At 44.5% G+C, this 20,890-nt stretch overlaps 1 protein-coding gene and 1 non-coding gene across 2 annotated transcripts; both read right to left on the reverse strand.

The window, feature by feature from the left end:
- Window positions 1–5,751: 5,751 nt before the first annotated feature.
- On the reverse strand, window positions 5,752–11,988 carry LOC136445316 (uncharacterized). The gene is made up of 3 exons (XM_066443248.1): window positions 10,770–11,988; window positions 9,555–9,769; window positions 5,752–8,191 (listed from the first exon to the last, which is right to left on the reverse strand). The coding sequence occupies exons 1-3, from the start codon at window positions 11,266–11,268 to the stop codon at window positions 7,277–7,279; spliced, it is 1,629 nt and encodes a 542-aa protein (XP_066299345.1). The 5' UTR covers window positions 11,269–11,988; the 3' UTR covers window positions 5,752–7,276.
- An 8,019-nt stretch (window positions 11,989–20,007) lies between these two features.
- Trnav-cac (transfer RNA valine (anticodon CAC)) lies at window positions 20,008–20,079 on the reverse strand. Its single transcript has one exon. It is a non-coding gene; the product is annotated as a tRNA-Val (tRNA).
- Between the last annotated feature and the right edge of the window lie 811 nt (window positions 20,080–20,890).

Below are 20,890 nucleotides of genomic sequence, written 5' to 3' on the forward strand. Positions count from 1 at the left end.
TGATGTCCAACATTTGTATATGTATAATTATGTACAATGTTTCAGGAGTTCATGCCATATGTACATGGAGAATTTGGGTGTTGGTTCATCCTAAATGATAAGCTGTAGCAAGACTGGTGATCTTTTTTCTTCTATATCAAAAGAAAAAGAGCAAAGCTGAGAAGCAAAACAAATGTTTAACCAATAGTTCTTATAGTACATGTCATGACAAAACCAGCAATATGCAACCTTGAATAAACACAGACTTATGATCACATGTTCCAGTGCTTTCTGTGTTGTTGACTGTTGTGTCTCTGTTTTCCAGATCATTTTAGAATCTTACTGTGGAAATAGTAAAATTACCTTAAAGTTTTAAAGTAAGCACCAAGGGTGGCCCTTATGTCTGAGGTAGTCACTAGTACAGATTTGACTGTACTTGTCATAGCAAACACAAATAAGTTGAAAAGTTAGATCTCCCAAAACCAACAAGTGAGCACAGCCACTGATGCATTAATATACATTATCATAATTTACCCAAATAGCTTCTAATAAGCTCTAGAATGCATCAAACATTGCGACAAAACAACAGCAGGCATTGTTATTTCAAGGAAAACATGTATTAAGTCCTGTTCATTTTAAAGAGGTCCAAATATATAGAAATAAAGTGTATATATATGAGGAGGAATCAAACTTATCCCTTTTTCATTTCAGTTCTTGGACCACAAATGAAAATTCCATACAGCTACTCCGGGCTGTAGACAAGATACTTAGGAGTTATGTCGTTCTTTGAAACGACAGCCTCCCGTTTTCGGGAGAAGATGTCAGCCCAAGTGGGCTGGCATATGCGAGCCTTGGACGGCTGAGCTGAGCTGTCCTATGGCTTAGGAGATCACTAGTTCTCTGTCCGGGAACTTAGTGTCTCAAAAAACTAGGGCCCTCCGCGGTGTCCTCAAGGCCGGTCTGGCCACGCCAGGCTGTGTCGCAAGACGTCACGTAACACGATGTCGCATTATGGCAGAATTATTCGAAATAAAGACAAAATATTACAAAATTTAGCCATTATAAGTTCATTTTCCCACAATTTCCCAGACTCTTCTAGCCCTCCCCTGAATGCAAGGTTTGATATTGTATGCAAATTATAATTTGTTATTGCAAACCCGAGTTTGGTTTCCCCAGCCCCACCTACACCCCAGCAAATCTTTACACTACCTTAAGAGCAAGTGTCTTTCATTCGTGGTTTGGACACCAAAAAGGCCATTTGGGTAAATTATGTTCATGTCCACCTGTAACACAGGTAAGTATAATTAATCACAATGTATCAATAGCCATGGTTACTGAGGTTCAGTCACAGTAAATCAAGACAAGGAGCCGGGGTGTTGGCGGTTCCATGTTTTAATGTATTTTCTTCAATTTGCAACAAGCAAACATAAAAAAGAACGTTTGGAGTTTCCTTGCAAAGGAACGGGTTAGGACCATCGCCATTGTATAGACTATCTAGTGAAGACAACATGCATTGAAGGAAGTTAAGACGCACCGAAGTACGGGAAACATTAGTTTCAACATCAGCTTAGCGTGTTCTATACTGTTTTCACAGATAGTACATACATAGAAAATATTCGTGATGAACAAATCTACATGATCGAAAAAAAGACGTGGCTTACCTATCTTAAATTATAGATCATGAGTGCGTTTCTGTATTCGTGCCGCTAGTTTTCTCCAATGTTCCCTTTCGATCCCCTTAGAAATTGCAATGATACCATTCTTGTTTCCAACATCATCAACCTTTTCCTTCCGTCCATGGAGACGGTGCACTTCCGGATCCCTCGGTGTTTTGGCTGGAACAACTTTTGCAACAATCATCAATGTTTCAAGACGATACAGGAATGATTTCACACGAAGTCACACGCAGGGAGGCTGAGAGGTGCCCCTTAGTTAACCCGACACTGCAGCAGACACCCGGGGTAGCCTCTACCAGGCTCCGGCCGATCGCTAGGAATACAGCAGAAAGCTCAATAGACGATGGAGCTTCACTGTATAGCGGACTACCCTGTATAGCTGACTACCCCTGGGATACTATTCACTCTATTTGGCCGATTTCTACTGTTTTCCCAGCGATCGGGTGGAGTTTGATAGAGGCTAAGCCATCATACAGCGAGCCACTTTCTCCTGACGTTGTTCTACTGAAAATATAACAAAACGGCATTTCAGAAAGCTCTGATTTCTCCTGGTGTACATTTACATACCTATGAGGAAATACGGCAGCCAAGCTGAGTTCACAGATTTTGAATATTTTGTTCCACTTAGGAAGGCTGATCAGATTACAGAAAGATGCCCAAAAATGTCAACACGGAACTCATATGGACCTGAATATGCGCACAAGTGTGAACGGGAATTTAGATTTAGCTTTCAACTGAAAGTTATTGATAATAAACACAGGAAAAATCACGGTGGTCTTTCCTTTGCTTGGAAATATTGAAAATATTGAGATGGCAACATAGCACAAAGTGAATAATGTTAATTTATTTAATTGTTTCTGTAGCAATTGGTCTCCCGCGAGGGATTAACAGGGGGCACCACGTGAAGGTTTGCTACCTGCCCCCCTTGTTAGTTTGTTAGTGTGCAAGTGCAAGTGCAAGTGCGACACAAAAACACAGATACAGACACTTTCGTTTCTTTTATTTTCCGCTGCCAACCAACGCACGGGGACTTTGCTGTCAACAGACAGGCCAAGCCCTCCCAACAAGTCATGGGGCAAGCCGTCCTCAGCAAATCCGCCACGCCAGCCGATCGCCTAGGTATTCGTGAACCCAAATATCACCAGGCGAACATAGCCACATGGTTGTGTGACCTTCAACTCTGCCTGTAAAACACAGTTCCACGATAGAGCAGTTTTGGTCATGGTAAGAAGTAGGGTCAGATAGCTCGAAAAACTAGAAAATCAGCGCTCTAAGTTAGTGACACCGCCTTGTGCGATCGCGAGATTTGTACATAAAATCATATCAACATAATATTGATATCATCGTGCATCAAAACTACTTGTTAGCCTTCAATAAAGGATTAAAAACTGACAAAAATGAAACCATGCCTATTTCTGTGCGCGTCGCTGTGTATTCATATGGTAACATCGGGCATAGAGAGGATCAAAATGGGTAAATTATGATTATGTACACCTGTAACACAGCTAGCAGTTACACGGGTACCCTTAGTAAGGCTACACCAAGTAATTTTTAGGGATGACGTCCTTTGGAGACCCGAAATCTAATGCGAGAGCGCGAAAAAACAACAAGAAGGGCCGAAAAAAAACAAGATGCCTAGATTTGAAATATAATAGTCGACGACACATGTTAGGACACAAATTGAATGAGAGAACACAGTGTAACAACTAACAATTCTTTTATTCATCATGAAAAAGCAATAATTTGAATAAATCAGTTGAAGTTGAACAGCAGTTGTTGTCCTGTCCTGTTTCTTTCGATTTGCAGCACTGTCGTAACTCTTTGATCATAGTTACAGGAAGCGGAATTTCTTGTTTTTTTTTCTGGGAACAGACCAAAATCAATGCGCGCGCGGACGTCATCCATAAAAATTACTTGGTGTAGCCTTATACTGAATATAATCAAGATTAGAATGTGAGAGGATTGTCCAAAATTCAGGGAGAATCTACAAAAGCGTAGAATTCTACCACAGCAGAAAAGAAATCTCCAAAATGAAACAACAACAAATCAACGTTGCACCTAACTCATCGTTTACGTGCATTAATTAGCGACATCTAACGTTGGAGACAGAATTCAGAAAACTGGTTAAAACTGTGTTGAACAATGGTAACGGATAGGCGGGCATACTGCACTTTGGATATGGATCGCTAGAGGCCACTAATGCACGGTCATATGTTTTACCATATCAAGGTGACGTTACTGACGATTTGAAACAGTTCCGATGCATTGTTTTACAAGGCCTCAATTAGAGGTGACCAAAGAAAAGTCTTTGCGATTCAGTTCCAACTCAACCACATCCTCAATTCAAACTAGCGAACGAAACCCCCTCCCCACCTGCACCTGTTGTCACGACAACAACGTTGATGTAAGAATATTAGACGATTGCCGATTTTACAAGTTTCACAATTGACCGTGGACTACAATATACTGGTAATCTGAAGTTCGACATATCGCATTGAAAAAAAAGAAAGAAGATAATATTTTCGCATCAAAACTCCCAGAATGCCTCACGCACAAATGTCATTGACCTTGCCGCGAACAGCCCCCCTCCCCCCAGCCGGCGTAGTATGTCACTATCTCGCAAATGTAGCCCACGGTACGAATGGACAGACACCCCAGAGTGATATTCCCTTTTCTCACAAGCTTCTTTGCAATTGTGATTCACAGACAACCCAGTGAATTAAGAGATAATCCCCACTACAGTTGTTAACTGTGTATGTTGAACAAATTGACGGTACAGTAGCGGCCTCTAGCGATGCAGTTTCAAAGTGCAGTAACAAAAGGGACCAAAGGCTCTAGAGGTCGTTGACCTTGCTCGGACCTGCCCCCTCCCCACAAACGTGTAGTTATGCCCCTACCGCACACGTTTAGCGCATCAAACACTTATACACGCACGTTAGAGTTTAACATCCCTTTCTTATAACCTCAGCAAGAATTCTGGATGTTAGCAAACCTTCCAAAAACGGCAGATAATCCAAATCTCACCTGCTATTAAACTGCGTGTGATGAACATTCCCGCCAAAAGTAGACCATACATCAGCGGCCTCTAGCGATACAGTTCAAAAGTGCAGCGTCAAATATGAACGCGAAAATGCACTAGAGGTCGTTGACCTTGCTCGTAACAGCCACACAAAAGTGTATTTAGGCTCCCCCTTACATGTTTAAGCGCAACACACGACTGGACACACACTTAAATGTCTCATTTTCGTTTCTTAAAGTTCCATAGCTACTAAGGGTAACGAGACAACCCGTTGAGACAAGAATTGTTACGTCTAACTAATGTTAACTGGGTGTGTTGAACATTCCCGCCCAAAGTCATGAGTAGACCACGCACTGACGGTCTCTAGCGATACTGCCTTGCAGAGCAGTGGCAAACTGGGGATGGGCTGGTGTGTATATAATCGTAATGTTGACAACGTATTTACGACGATATCAACTGCTATTGGAGCGGCTCTTCTTCTTGTTGGTCTCGTTTCCGAGAATGGCCGAGTGGCTACACAGAACAGCTATACAGGAACCAGAGACTGGTGTTAGCACACTTTTGGGACCCTGTCCACAGTCATCTGCTTTCAACTGCGAGTGTTGAACTGCAGACCATCCAGCAGTGGCCTCTAGCGATGAATTTTCAAAGTGCAATCTAAAGCATTCTGACCTTTTCTATCACATTGACTCACTCTGTGATGCAAATAATCAATGTGTATAACTCCCCCCCTCCCACTAACACAAATTAAGCTTTGGGGGGGATTTCAGAACTTATAAAACTTTCTTTCACATGCCACATAATCATACTTCAACACATCCATCAGCACTATGCACTGTTGAATCATTGACAAGGCAGAGATGGCAGACTTCAGCCCCTTACCCACACTGCTTTGTGGCCCTTCCAGTGTCATTGACAAAAAGAACAGTACTAAATTCCGAGGATGTATAGGAATGCTAAATTATGCTTATTGTTAATCACGGACACAGGTACACACACACACACAGGGAAACACACATATACATACAGGCAGACATAAATGCACAAGCAGAAAACAGTGGAAGGCAACACAAGATGTTTCCTTGAACAAGCTTTAATTTGTTCTCCATGTTTACAAAATTATATGTTTCTCTTTATAAAATCACTCTAAACTCTAAAAAAATAGATTTTCATAAAGATTCCTGAGCAGGTAGAATGTTAAGAACCAAAAATAATATCATAATCTTATATCATCAAGATATATTATCAAGATATATTACATCGATCATCATGATCATATAAATAGTTTCCATCCTTTCCTGTAACCCTGTATTTACTTAGCAATGCCCAGGCACTTAAAAACTACAACAAAAACATCAAATCTGGCTGACAGTCTCAACAGGCATTAATACTCATGTTCTGGTAAATACTTCTTTAAAATGAAAATAAAAGCAACAATTGTGTAGTAATTTTGTCTTACTACAGCACTTATATAATATAAAACTATAAACAGGTTGTTCTCTGAATATCATAAGTATAATATAAAGGTTATACTGTAACATATCTTATAACATAACCAACATGAACCAAAACTAACACCACCTAACCAACATAAACACTTGAGTATATAAGGGTATAAATGGAACAAAATATCAAACAAGAGGTTCACACTTTCCGAAAACGCAGACAAATAAGATAACAAGGGATCAGCTGCCTTCAACTTAACTTAAGAACCAAATATTATGATAAAGTCAGATTTGTAGGCATCTTTTCCTTTTGGGATGTCTAACAGGTTTGATTAAGATTTGCTGTTGGGTGTACTTCTTGTTCATCTATTGTCTTATTTTAGGCAGCTGTACAATCTGATTGCCAAGGGTCCAACAAACAAGAATAAATAACCTTCACAGAAATAAAACTGATTCATGACAGCCTTTTTCATGTTGCATGAGACATTTCTGGCCCTCAAGATGGGGGAATATGCTGATAACACAGTTTTACTGTGTTTTTTTAATCATTTAGCATCAAACTTACGGTAATTATGTCTGCAGTTCCTGTTTTTAGTCTTTCCTTTGTTTTGTTTTCTTCTGCTATGCTTCTTCATATTCCGACTTCTTCATTGTTTGCTGGCAGGTTCATTTGCAGACTCAGGTTACCACAACCATGTTCCATTATGGTTTCACCTTGGTGACCCTAGAATATTCTGACAGTTCCTGTGTGCTGTTTCACTTTTCTTTTTGTTTCTTTGGTTTCCATTTTCCTACATGATTTTGCTGTTTCCAGTGTTCATCTGCAATGTTTTTTTGCTCTCAGCTTAACAGAATTTGCTTACAGTTCCATTCTGCTCTTTCATGATTCTTTTTTCTTTACTTCTATTTTGCTTACTTTGAGTTCTTTTTTCCTTGTCATGATTTTACCTTTTCCCTTCTTACCAGGTGTCCACGCGCATGTTGGCGTACAGTTTGGCCTCGATGTTGGCTTTCTTTCATTTTCCTGTCATGACCTTTTCGTGCTGATTTGTAGCAGCAGGTCTCCACTGCCATCTTCCTCTCAGTTCTAGATTCCTTTTTCATTTTTACCCGTGTCATTTCGCTTAATTTTGCTGTTTTTTTGTTTTTCCATCGGTTCACCGGCACCCACAGGCATCAACGCGCATGTTGGGGTAAGGCTTAACCTTGATGTTGTCCCCGTGCTGTTCCATGACGGAGATGGGTGAGTACACGACTGGGACGCAGCAGGGCGCGGGCACGACCCGGGGGTCACGCTCGTGCAGCAGTGACATCAGCAGGGCGTGGTTCGTGGAGTTCACGTGGGTCGGGAAGGGTCGCCCGCATGTCCCCCCGCAACGACCCGCGTTGTACCGCGGAGGCTGCAGGATGAACTCAGGCTGGATGATGTCATCAAACACGACGTAGTAGTCATGGCGACGGCAGTCCCCTACTTGTCTGCGCCCTCTGACCTCCGACCCTGTGTCGTTGCTATAGCGCTGTGCGACCTGGCGTGATCGCTTCCTCTCGCGATACGCCAGCCAGTCCCGAAGCAGCTCCGGCCCACGTGGCTTCCCCTTGTCCGATGCGTGCCCGGTGTTGTTGCCTAGCAACACCCGCTGCAGCGAGGCGAGAGACTGGATGCGGCGCTCATCGAGCGAAACTCGAGGAGACGTTCTTGTCTTCCCTTCCTTTATGGTCAGTCTCGGCTTGTTTCCATGGTGATCGGAGAACACGTCAAGCGAAAGTTGAGGAGATGAGCTTGCCTTTCCCTCCTTTTCTGTCTGTCTCGGCTTGTTTCCATGGCGATCGGAGAACACGGCCTCCTTCTGCTCCAGACCGCCCCCCTCCCGCACGTACGCGGCGAGCAGCGTCGCCTCCCGCCTCGTGTCGAACAGACGCCTCGTGATGCGCCGGCCCACCTGCAGCCCGGTCGCCATGGAGACGATGGTGAGGCGGAGACCGTGCTTGAGCCGGGGGGACGCCCGCCACGTCTGCACCAGGCGCGAGATGTTGAAGATCACCCACGGAGCCGTCTCGTTACCAAACACCGTCTGGAAAATAGTTATGGAAATGTAAGGCAGGGCAAGTTGTGACTTAATTAATTTTCATGTCAGCTGCTAGAAAATATTTGCTAGAAAATATTTGCATTATACAGTGTTATGGCAATCCATTCTAAAGTACATGTATTTTCAAACAAAGATGAGCAACTTAAATCAATAGTGAGTCCCTTAGTCGTATCAGCTATAGCAAGCTGTAAACTGAGTTGTTCTTGGGAAAAGTCATTATACGAAATAAAGCTCGTGTAGTATCAATCAAATCCTGCGTTGTCTCTGTGATCAGATGGCCTCAAAAGTGTATAGTGGCCATCCTATCTACCCATAACTTATGTCTTCATGAAACCTTTGAGATGATTATGTGAGAAAACTCTCCACCAAGACTCACCTAACAGAGTAAAAACAATCTGCAGGCCTGCCTCGGAGCTGGAAGTGGTATCCTCTCCCTGGGGGATTGCGGAAAAAGCTGGCCCTGTCTACCTGGCCTGTCTACCCTGGCTATCTACCCTTTTGGGACCCCAAGGGCATGCATGGGGTTTGGTCTTTAAAGGAATTTCCTTGAGGAAACACTGGGTCAATGCAATTCCAGATGTGATTGAGCTGGATGGAAGACAATGCCTATTGCATGGGATAGGGACGGATGGGGTGGGGTGAAGCTGTAAGCAATTCCACCAAGACTGGAAAAAAGTTCCAAGTACATGTTTACAATAAAATGTACCTGAAATATGAAACAAAATTGAAGTGGAATGTAATACAAGGAAGCAAAGAAAACTGGTAGGATGATCCAACAATAAGACCTTTGTTTGTCACAACAGCTAAATTCATAACAGATGTCTGACACTCCTGGGGGTTACTGTAGCTCAGATACTGATGAAATCTTAAGCAGCCGCTGAAATCTTAAGCAGCCGCTGTTCGGGAAAACCATCCTATCAGTATCTTTGTTTATCCTGTACCCCATCACAACTCTTACATCATTACATGTTCGTTTATAAATGATAGATTTTCTTCCAGTGTTGGTGGAGTTGCTCTGATAGCTGTCCCAGTGGTATCCTCCAACAGTATGATTCAGCCCACCCACAGCTGGGATTACCACAGCTGGGATTACCCACAGCTGGGATTACCACTGACCCAGTTTTTCCTCAAGAAAATTAAATCAGATGCAAAACCCCCATGCATGCCCTTGGGGCCCCCAAAGGGTAGATAGCCAGGGTAGACTGGCCAGGTAGACAGGGACAGCTTTTTCCGCAAACCGCTCTCCCTGGGACCAACCGTACAAAGTGTGCTGCAAACTAACCTTCCCTAAACATGAAACCTGAGAACCTTGACAATACCATGGAAAGACCTTGGTAGTGGAACTGACCTTGGTAGCGAGGTGGCGATGTGTCCTGACCCCCGACCTCTGTACGACCTTGAGCAGCACCAGGCGGTACGGCGGCTGCAGCGCGCGCCTCCTCACCGCAGACTGGAAGGTCGTGCTGAAGGTCAGAACCAGCTCTGACTCACGGACAACGTTGACCTTGGACACATGGCAGTTGACCTTGAACTTGAAGTTCCCCACGCCTCTTCTCCAGCTGACTGTGGGAGAGGGAAGAGACATTGAATTCTCCTGACAATAATTTTCTGTTGCAGGGCTCAGAATACGGTCAAACCTGTCCAAGAAGACCACCCAGAAGACCGGGACCAAATTCAGTACTCAGCCTTTCAACGCTGATGGTACAAAATTGAGATTTTCATGATGTCTACTATTAGGGGAAACTAAATCTTTACATTCTGTCACGAATGAGTAATGTGGAGTTTTGCTTTTTGAGATAATCATAAATAAAACTGGCTCTCGACACCTTAATTTGCAGGCAACTCAAACTTACTTTCCATTGTTCGTAGTAAAACAAGCATTCTGTTGTTCAAATGTAAAGCTGATTGCAAAGTCTAAGATGATACCAGATAAACAGTCACCACATCAAATTTTCATAGATTGAAAAGGACAGAAAATGCCAGTAAGTCGTCTAGTTACAACCTTGGAGTTGTAGGTAAATGATTCTGTTACCTGTACTAGTGTAGGGACACATGTAAAGGAAGTATTTTGAATATTGTATTCATGTTCTAAAATGTAAACAAAGGTAAAAGATTATCCACCCAATATTTCCCAGTGTTATAAGCAAAGAACGTTCAGATACTGATGGGCTAAAACAGATATTTCTGTCAGACCACACTAATCTAATTTGTTTCATCTCTCTTATTCGTTAAACTTATACAACAACTTAAGCAAAGTTTTTGCCAAACATATCTGACACGTGCAAGAGAAAATGTCGGCTTTGTCAAAGATATTCAACACGCGCCCAACGGTTGGGACACAACGATCTTACTTAGCTTGCTTCCGGTTCCAAGAAGGTACAAAAGTAATGACATTGAACTTAAGGTGCAATGGATTGGTGTGGGCTTATAAAACAACATAATCATTGCAAAAGTGAAGAAAACGCATCCGATATCAAATTAGGTGCATTTTGTATGTGTAAACAATTTAAGCCGTATGTTTGTAAACAACAGTTATTTTATAAAGAAAACGTTATTTTCTCACCTTTCCACGGCAGCACCTGGTACACAGTGGAGTTCCTCAGCGCCTGTTCGCGCCACCTCCTGCCGCCGGGCTGCCAGTTACTCCGCCACGTCAGGTACCGCATGTACAGGTGAACCACCGGCGGGCCGGGGCGCGACCTGCGCCGAGGGCACCGCGCCTTCCTCCCGGTACCGCTCCGGCGGCAACGGCCTCGGGAACAGGCTTTGTCTGTAGGCTTAATTTGGCTGACTGTACGCTGAGCCCGTGTGTTCTCCATCTCTGTTCCCGGCTTCACACCGACACGCCCGCCGACACTCCTCGGCGCTCCCCTCTCCTCCTCCCGATGATAACTCGTGTTCCGTACGGTTCCTCCAACGACCATCACCGCCGCAGTTCTCTCACTCCTCTCCAAGCTTTCTGCCCTCCTTGCCCGTCTTGCTTGTGTCTTAGACATCCCAAAGGCTTGAGAAGCAGCCAAAACAAGGAGAACCAAAACGAACGTCTTGACAAATCTCGCCATTTTGACAATCCCGATGAAAAACGTTCTAAAACTGTGGGAAAAGCCACGCCTCCTAAACACTGTAGCAGCCGGAGTCGGAAGTCGCGCAGTTTCACAACTCTTCTGGTTTCCACAACTTCTAGTCCGGCTTTAGACTTCTACAGCCTAACATGTCACCTCTTCTTGTCGAGACGGACTCAGAGCGAAACGTTTTGAAGATGTCCTGTTCTTCGGCTACTAGTTGTGACGATTTCAACATTCCAATGTTGGAGAGAAATAAAAACAATGGCGCCAGCTCCGTCTGTTGTGCGCGTTCACACGCTTTCAGCACGGGAGTTTCTGCCGAGGCCACGTCAGGCAGTTTCTTGTTTGTCGGTATTTCAAAATGAAAAAAGGAGAAGATCAATAAATATTGATTCTATAAGTTTAAGAGATACACGAATCAGATTATATAATTTGAATACCATATATCTGAGTAAAAATTGGTAAATTGTGACTGAAAACGCTCAGAATGCGACGCACATTTTTTCAATTTTCAACGTCTACAAGCAATTAATTGCATTGAAGTGGCCTAATCATGAATTTCTCGGCACGTTCACCTTTGGTCACTCAAGGGGAGGCAGAGGTGTGACGTTTGGTACTGTGATTGGCCGAAAGTTTGAATCTGAGCGGGGCTTATCTGTGGCGGGAAATCTAAAACACGCGCTGGATTAAGTTGGGTTGACAAGAGCAATGTCCGGTTGTCAGTTGTGTGTCCCTTCTGTAGCGAAATTGCAGAGTTTAAACTTTTTTTGCCTATAGGATGATGACAACAATAATCAATGTAATGATTAACACGATTACTATGATGATCTCAGCTACGGGCAGAAGTTTACCCTTACTTTTGGTAAAAAGGGACAAAACTTAATTAAGGGCCGATTTTAAAAGCTGCCTGCCCCGTTTAAAGATGGTGCCAGGCTATCTTGTCCCATGATCTCCTTGAATACTTTGAAAAATATTTGGCTCGTTTTTTCCATTCGCACAATATTAAAGAATGTGTAAATACTCCATGGATCAAAAGCGCCACTCTAACGGCCAGAAATATATTGCAGGGAAGGTAGTCAAAAACATATCGCTGGAGTTTGTCACAAAGCTGATAGAAATACTGGAAAGAGAATCATCAGTGAAAACATGTACAACAACTTTTTATTTGAACATAGATGACCAGTTAATTATACCATTTTAACGTCAGTATGCCGTTCCTTAACATATTTGCACCACCAATGTGCAAGCCATATGAAAAGTGAAGTGATTCTACATGGCTCAAAAGCGCCCTCCTAACGACCGGAGATATATTGCAGGGGAAATACTGGTATTGGCCAGGATGCTGCAGGTATTACTTTACCCGCTGGGTGTCCCCACTGCCACGCAGGGTGATGGCCTCGTGGTCACATATGAGATTATTCAAACGGCTCAGGATGGAGTTAGATATTCACAGCCTGTATTCTGTTTATGTGGTCCGATTTTGATGAAGTTTGCACCTGTATCCAATGCCATCCATAACTTCTCACGTCTTTCCTGTGGTCTACTTTTTCCCTGGACTTGTTTCTTGAAGAAAAGTACCAAACTTAAGACCTGCGTGTATTCAAGACGCCACAAAAAAGACTGACGAAACGAAACAGAGCACAAATCATTTACATCTTTGAGCATTAAAAGAATGAAGAACTCAATTGTACATTTTTGCCCCACTGTGCTAGGCACAGGTCACATGTTAACAATCATATACATATCCATGTGCATATAAACGTCTCTCCAAGCAGATGTAGGGTCTTGTTTGTTTAACATGTGCTTCATAAAGGAATATCTAACTCCCTTCTCCTGTCTGAGCGCAGCTTATCTGCTTCTGATCTCCTCCTGACTCCCACAACCGCCACTGCCCCGTCAGCCGACCTCCGGGGACGCCCAGCGCTTCTCCGCCCGACAGGCGATATGTCAGCCCGGCTGCGCGCGTCCCGCGGGAGGGTGGAAGTGCTCATCAGTCACAGAAGGTCTGGATCGTGTCCAGGTCCGGCCGAGATTAATGGGCGTGTCCACGGGGCTCCCTTGGGGGTTTGTGACAACCTGATGTACGTGTTCGTGGGGCTCCCAAGGGGGTTGTATCATAGCCTGATATAAAACACTAAAATCTGACCTACCTTCCACATACGCCACTTATAGGGACACGGAAAGCTGAAAGCGACGGCCGGAGGCCCCAAACCGGATCACACTCACTCACTATTTTGAGATTGAGAAGAAGGGAAATGTTGTGATAAGGAATTGAATGGAAAAAGCACACAGGGTACCATTTGAGCAATCGTTTATTTTTCAATAAAACAGGGAGGAATTGGGGGCGGGAAAACCCACGTACATGGGGAGAGCATGTACACGTACATAGGAACATCAGCCTGAAAGCTATGTTGAAATTGGGAAGAAAAGAAATTAAACGGGCAAAACACTGCAAAAGACTATATGTGCAGGTATGTACAAGAATTGTGCGTGTGTGATGAGAGAGAGAGAGAGAGAGAGAGAGAGAGAGAGAGAGAGAGAGAGAGAGAGAGAGAGAGAGAGAGAGAGAGAGAGAGAGAGAGAGATGCACGCACACAGAGAGGTGCCGCCTTGAATGCCTTTCCCAGCGCCCACCTCCGTTATTCCCTGTAAGTGCGTGATTACATGCGGAGCCGCACGTGGCACCGGAAACTCCTGACGAGAGTGAGATCCTCTCCCGCCTCTCCCTCCGCCCCCGGACGGACTGTGAGCCGCATGGAGATCACACAACTAACGTGCAGGATGTAGACTTCACAGGACTAACGTGCACAATTAGCTACCTTAAAAACAGGTCACACGCGACTAGCGAACGCAATCAGCTGAAGTAAACCAGCCTGGTAGCTTACAAACACGCAGCTAACGTCCACAATTAGCTATCCTCATGGAAGAACAGGCTTTGCACTAACTAATGGCCATAATTAGCCAGCCTAATGCTAGGGACACATTTTCAAACCGGTGCCAGGCCGGGATGTTCGCGGGAACGAAAAATACTTTTCTGTACGCCAAGAAATATACATACCGGGCCCCGGTTTGAAAATGTGACCAAAGCATAAACAAGTCTAGTATCTTTCCATTTTCAACTTGTGTCCGCTTCCCCGAGATCACTACCTTCCCGGCAAGCTGGAAACGGACATATAGTAGTCTAATGCTAGGGTCACATTTCTAAGCCGGCGCCCGGCCGGGCTGTTTGAGAAAACAAAGAATAAAAGATGCATATCAAGAATATACATAACGTATGGTAAGGAATGATTTTATAAAAGTTTTGTGTGTTTTGTTGTCTTTTATATCATAGTTTTCATTCCCACAAGCTGCCCGGCCGGGCCCCGGGTTGGAAATGTGACCCTAGCATAAGCTACAACAACAGGCTGCACAGTATACAGCATCTAATATCCACAGTTCGGACAGCCTAGAATGGTCAGTACTGTTGTAACTTAAAGCATATCAGCAAGACTCATGGTAGCTGACTCAGCACTTCCGATATACATATATACATGTTTTGTAATTGTAGCTTTTAGAGCTGAGTGGTTGTCTTCAAACAACTTAGGTTAAATACAGGTGAGGGGCAGGATTCCAGCCAGCCTTAAAGAAAGGTTTAAGTGAAAGTACACTGTAATAGAAGTTGGAGACTATAATCGTGTGTGACTTTTCGATAAGACGCTGATTTGCACAAGATCCTGGTAAAAAGCATCCTTGAGTAGGACAGAAAAATTAAACTTGACAGAACGGATCAACTTTAACCCTTCAGCAGCACGCATCCCAAGCCACACGTACGGAGCAGCCTGCGTAGAGGGTACGAGAAGTGTGGCTTGGCAGGTAGACGGTTAAGGCTATGTATCACAGCAGGAGCCTTTCGGGGTTTTGTAGCATTACCGTTAAGCTAAGGTGTTCTGGACGCTTGACTTTTTCTGTCGACAAGAATTATAAGGGCCACTGCTCAACGTGAACGGCCAGCACGAAAGTCATCATTGCAAAGGGTTAAACATGTGTACTGCAGCATGAAGTATGCGGGGTTTTAGAGAATATCCGTTAAGTTAATTGTATCTTAGACGCTGGACTTTTCCAGTCGACTAGCGTTACAGGGGCCGTCCCTCAAAGTGTACTACCCGGTATGCAGTGAGTGGTCAGCACGAATGTTTCTCTTGCAGACGGTTAAGCCTCGGTACTACAGCATGGCTGAAGCAGGGTTTGTGGCATAAGTGTTAGGTTAAGAGTGTTGTAGACGGTCGGCTTTTCCTGTCGACTAGCATTACGAGGGTCACCGCTCAACGACGACCATCGGGTAGCAGTGAATGCTCAGTACGAATGTTTTTCTTGCAGGGTTAAGCATGTGCATTGCAGCATGAGCTATGAGTTAAAAGTATTTGAGACACGGATTTTCCTGTCGACCAGCTTTACGAGGGTCACCGCTCAACATTGGGCACGCAGTGAACAGTCAGTAGCAAAGTTTTTCTTGCAGACGGTTAAGCTTGTGCACTGCAGCATGAGCCATGTGGGTTTTGTAGAATTACCGCTGAGTTAAAAGTATTTCAGACACGGCTTTTCCTGTCGACCAGCGTTACGACTGTCACCACTCAAGAGTCCACAGGTGAACGGTCAGTGCGAAAAGTTTGCTTGCGAATGGAAAAAAAAACATCCATTAGGAGTTCGGTGGAGGTCAAATACGTTTAGCACTTTAGCGTGTTTATTCTCCTCGAGTGTATTTCTTTCTTCCTTCCTTCCTTCCTTCCTTCCTTCCTTCCTTCCTTCCTTCCTTCCTTCCTTCCTTCCTTCCTTCCTTCCTTCCTTCCTTCCTTCCTTCCTTGCTTCTCACAGCCACTATCTCTGTCTGTCTGTCTGCCTCATCTCTCTCTTTCCTTCCCCCATTCCTCATTCATCCATTCACCCCTCTTCTCTGACTCTAAGTTTTAGTCAGACTGACTATAAAAGGTATCATCTCAAGTCACCAGGACTAGGTGGTACAGATTCAAGGTAAAACTCAGAATACAACTCTAATAATAAACTGTGCACTTTCAAACGAAACATCAAGAATCTAAAGTAACTTATTCACCAAACCGTTGCTTTCAGAAAGACAAGGTCAGCCGTTCCCCAAAGGTCACAGACAGCTATGCAAACAAGAAACACCGCAGACAAACATCAACGTTTCTGTTTCTGGTGAAAATCAGAAGCATATCGATGCAATCAATTCGGACGGGCAATTTGTCTGAATCAGTGTAACACATAATGTACAGGTCACGAGGGACATCCGCGGAGTAGTCCAAGTTTGCCCAAACGGTCTCCACGGAGCACCTTCCGTTAGCCCCTAGACGGGTGGTCTCCACAGAGCAGTTTAGGTTTGCCCCCGGGGCAATTCCGCGGAGCGGGAGACGCGACGGGCCCAAATTGGAGCAGAAGAGTCGATACAAATCAAATCCCGCGCGGAATGCCGGCGGGGGAAGCAATGTCTGCAGAGCGCTGATATCTATCGGCCTGGTTACCCTACTGCTGGGTTCGCTGTAGCGATATGTCAGTCAGTAGATTAGGGCGTTATTTGTAGAATCTTGTCCTGATTGCCCTGCTAATGTGTTTGCTATAAAAATATGTCTGCCAGTCGATTATGGCCCTATTTGGGATAAGTGCGGTCCTAGTTATTCTGATGTCCTGCATGTTGTAGAAATGTGTCAGTCAGTCGATTTGGGCGCTATTTGTAGAATCTTGTCCTGATTACCCGGATGTTGTCCTTCATGTAAAAGTATGTCAGTCAGTCGATTAGGGTCCTATTTGGGGTAAGTGGCCTGGGGTCCTGGTTGTCCAAATCTTGCATTTGTTATAGAAATGTGTCAGTCAGTTATTTAGAGCCCTAAATGGAGCAAATTGGGTCCTGGTTATCTTGCCGCTGTGTTTTCTGTAGCGATCTGTCAGTCGGTCGATTAGAGCAATTGGACCCAAATAGCACCGCGCTGACTGATGTACAATCGGGTCCTGGTTGCCCTATTGCTGGGTTCACTGTAGAAATCTGTCAGTCAGTCGATTATGGTGATATTTGTAGAATTGATTCCTGGTTACTCTGTTGCTGTGTTTGCTGTAGAAATATGTCAGCCAGTCCATTAAAGTGTTATCTATGGAATCGGGGGTCCTGGTTACCCCGCAGCTACGTTTGCTGTAAAAATGTGTCACTCAGTCGATTATGGCGCTATTTGTAGATTTTGGCTTCCGGCTACACTACAGTCGTGTTTAGGAGACACACGCACCGGTGTGTCAGTACCAAGGACAGGGATAATCACTCATCCTGCCGCTTCCCGCCTTCCTGCATCATAACATGGCAGTAACAGCCCGTTTCGGGTGTGTGGCGTCCATAGAACACCTCCTGACAGGTAGTCTCGAACTAGTTCTAACCGCTAGAGATGTTTCAGCACCAAGGACAGGGAAGCTCCATAATTCTGCCACTTTCCGTCATACTGTCACATCTAACAACCAGTTGTGGATGTCTGTCGGCTCCAGAATACATGTTAGCATGTTGCCTCTGACTAGTTCTAAACACTACAGATATTTCAGTACAAAGCAAAAGCATACTCCTTATCAAGGCCCTGGTTACTCTACTGATGGGTTCATTGTAGAGATATTTCAGCCAGTCGATTGTTACTATTTGTAGAATTGGCTCTTGCCTACCCTTCTGTTGTGTTTACTGTACAACTATGTCAATCTATCGATATCTGGGTCCTGATTGTCTACTGTTGGGTTCGCTGTACAGATATGTCAGTCAGTCGATATTTGAGTCCTGGCTACCCTGCTGTTGAGTTTGCTGTACAGATATGTCAGTCAGTCGATTATGGTGCTATCTATGGAATTTAGGTCCTGGTTACCCTACGGTCATGCAAGCTGTAGAAATATGTCAATCCGTTGACTACTGCGCTGGTTGGGTCCTTGTTATCCCCTGGTTACCTTAATGTAGCGTTCGCTGTAGAGATATGTCAGGCGATTATGGCGCCATTTGTGGAATTTGGGCCCTCGCTACCCTACGGCCGCGTTTGCTGTAGAAATACATGTATGTCAATCAGTCAGACACTTTCTGCGCTCTTTGGGTCCTGATTACCCGGCTGTTGTGGTCATTGTAGAAATATGTCAGTCAGTCAGTCAGTCGATTATGGTGCAGTTATCGAGATGGGCCGGTACTGAAGCTTGTTTCGCGGTCCGCGGCGGACGTGAGGAAAAAGAAAGACGACACAAAGAGATTGCACTAAGACGCCCGAAGGTGAAAATCCACGGCATCTTAAGACCGAACCGCAGACATCCCCGGATCACTTGAGTAGGATGGCACACTTCTTCCGGCGAAGATCAAACGCGCTTCCCGCCCACGAGCGGTGATATACAGCCGGCCTACTCGCCGAGCGGCACGTTTTACCGCAAGCCAAGCATCAGAAAACCTTTTAGCTGCTACATTAGCCTAGACTGCTTAACCCCTCAGCTGCAGGCATCCCGTAACGCACGTGCGGAGTAGCCCGTGGAGAAGGTCTGGGCGATGGGGCTTGGCAGAATGGTGGTTAAGCTCATTGCCGAGCGGCATGTTCACCGCCAGCCGGAGCCCCAGAAAACCTTTTAGCTGCTGCATTATCCCAGAGTGACAACATTTCGGCATCACGTCGGCATGCACCACAGTCGGCGGCCTTGTGGTTAAGGTTGTTGACCCAGACCCCGGAGGTACTGGGTTCGAATGCCTGACAGGTCCCGTTGTTGTGACCTTGGGAAATGCTCTTTACAACTATTTGCTAACCCGATTCAGGCGAAAATGAGTTCATAGCTTTGGTAAGGGGCGTTCTCTCGGATGTATGTAAAGCTGGAGGTTCTGTGTTTGAGGAGAGCCACACCTCGAGCATGTTAAAGAACCCACCATACTAATGGAAAAGAGTAAGGGTCCTTCTCGGTGTGAGTGGATCAAATTAATCCGTCCGGAGATGAACTGCTTATTACAGAGGCAGTTTACCGGGTATGCAATACAAACAAGCCAACCTGTAGAAAGGAGCTTGGGTTGTGGGGCTTGGCGGACAGATGGTTAAGCGCACCCGCCGGTTTCAGCGCGGCGAAGCCTCAGAAAACCTTTTAGCGGTGCCATTAGCCCAGACCGCGGCACGGGGGCGCCTTTTACCGCCTTATTTGGAATTCTGCTCCAGTTCCGGGAAGATTCAGGAAGAGCACTAGTTGTACCAGATACATGGGTGGAATCTGAATATGATACGGGTCTTTCTTACATACTAAAGATGCTGAAGATGGCAATTTTCTTGGCACGGAAGAACACATAGATACATAGTACAGGATTGAAACTTGTTCCAACAAAAAGTGCAGTGAGTTTTCGACTGATCTATGGTAGTCTTCCTCAGAGCTCACGTGACCAAACAACTCGATCAGATGACCTTACGGACACGTGACCAGAAGTTTGTACCGTCCGCCGTCCTTGTTGGTTTGTGTGCCCTGACTAACTTTCTCACGAAGTAGTTCTGTTCAGTGTCTAGTGGTTCAATATTTACGTCAACAAATAGTTACGCCTTGCAAGGATACAGCTGTCTTTCTATTGTTAACTTTTGTTTCTCGATGATTAAGGATTCCTCCTTTCAAACTCTGATGAATTTTTTTATTCAATCCTTGCGTTACTCGACCTTCAGTAAGGAAAAAAGGTGAAAACTGAAACAGACGAAGGAGAAAATTAAAAAAAGAGCGAAGAAAGACTAGCAGCGGGTGGTTTCGATCCACCGACCTCTGGGTTGTGGGCCCAGCACGCTTCCGCTGCGCCACGCTGCTCTTCCGGTTCGCTAAACAATCAATAAACAATAAATAAAGTATGAAGACAAGAAAACTGTTTTGACACCTGTAGGTTCACCTAAAACGTGTTTTATCTTCCTTTCGATAAAACGAAAAGAAAGAAATGGAATGAAAAAGAAAGAGAATTACCAGAAGAATAAAAAGATATCCTGTAGAATAACGGGTATAATAATAATAACAGGTAGTTCCGATTAATGACGTGTCTAAATCACATTTTACGCTGTGAACAAGTCTAATTAAGATCGCTTCAGTGCAGGACATGTCTGACTTTAGTACGTACTTTTAAAACTGACATTGAATATTTGTATATAAAGGTAGAAATCATTTTGATAAGATTCAACGTCGCTGACTTGCAGTGCCGAAACGGAAAGCGTGTTTAGTTCTTTGGTGATACGTTCTGATACGGGATAGAAGCTATGCGTTTAAGAATCCACTAAGGCGAAATTATTACCTCGCGGATTATGTTATGTCGCGCATTAATCTCAACCTAAGCACTTCCCTAACGGGATCATTCACGCATGATCAGGCCACTTATATATCACTCCGCCTGGGGGTATCCCACAAGCTGATTGGCTATTCACTAGTCACGTGATGGTTGATAATGGCGGTAATACCAGAGGAAATATAAAGACGTTATCACTGAGATTAAACTGTCGGCAGGTATTAAGGATTGTGTTTCAACTAGGAATAAATATTAAAGACACACCGCCTTGCTCTGATTGGTTGTAATGAACGGGTTGTCACGGAACGCATGCAGCCGATCTTACGTAGTTACGGTTAGAATTACAGC

This window comes from Branchiostoma lanceolatum, chromosome 11, assembly GCF_035083965.1.
Source record: "Branchiostoma lanceolatum isolate klBraLanc5 chromosome 11, klBraLanc5.hap2, whole genome shotgun sequence".
Lineage (NCBI taxonomy): Eukaryota > Metazoa > Chordata > Leptocardii > Amphioxiformes > Branchiostomatidae > Branchiostoma > Branchiostoma lanceolatum.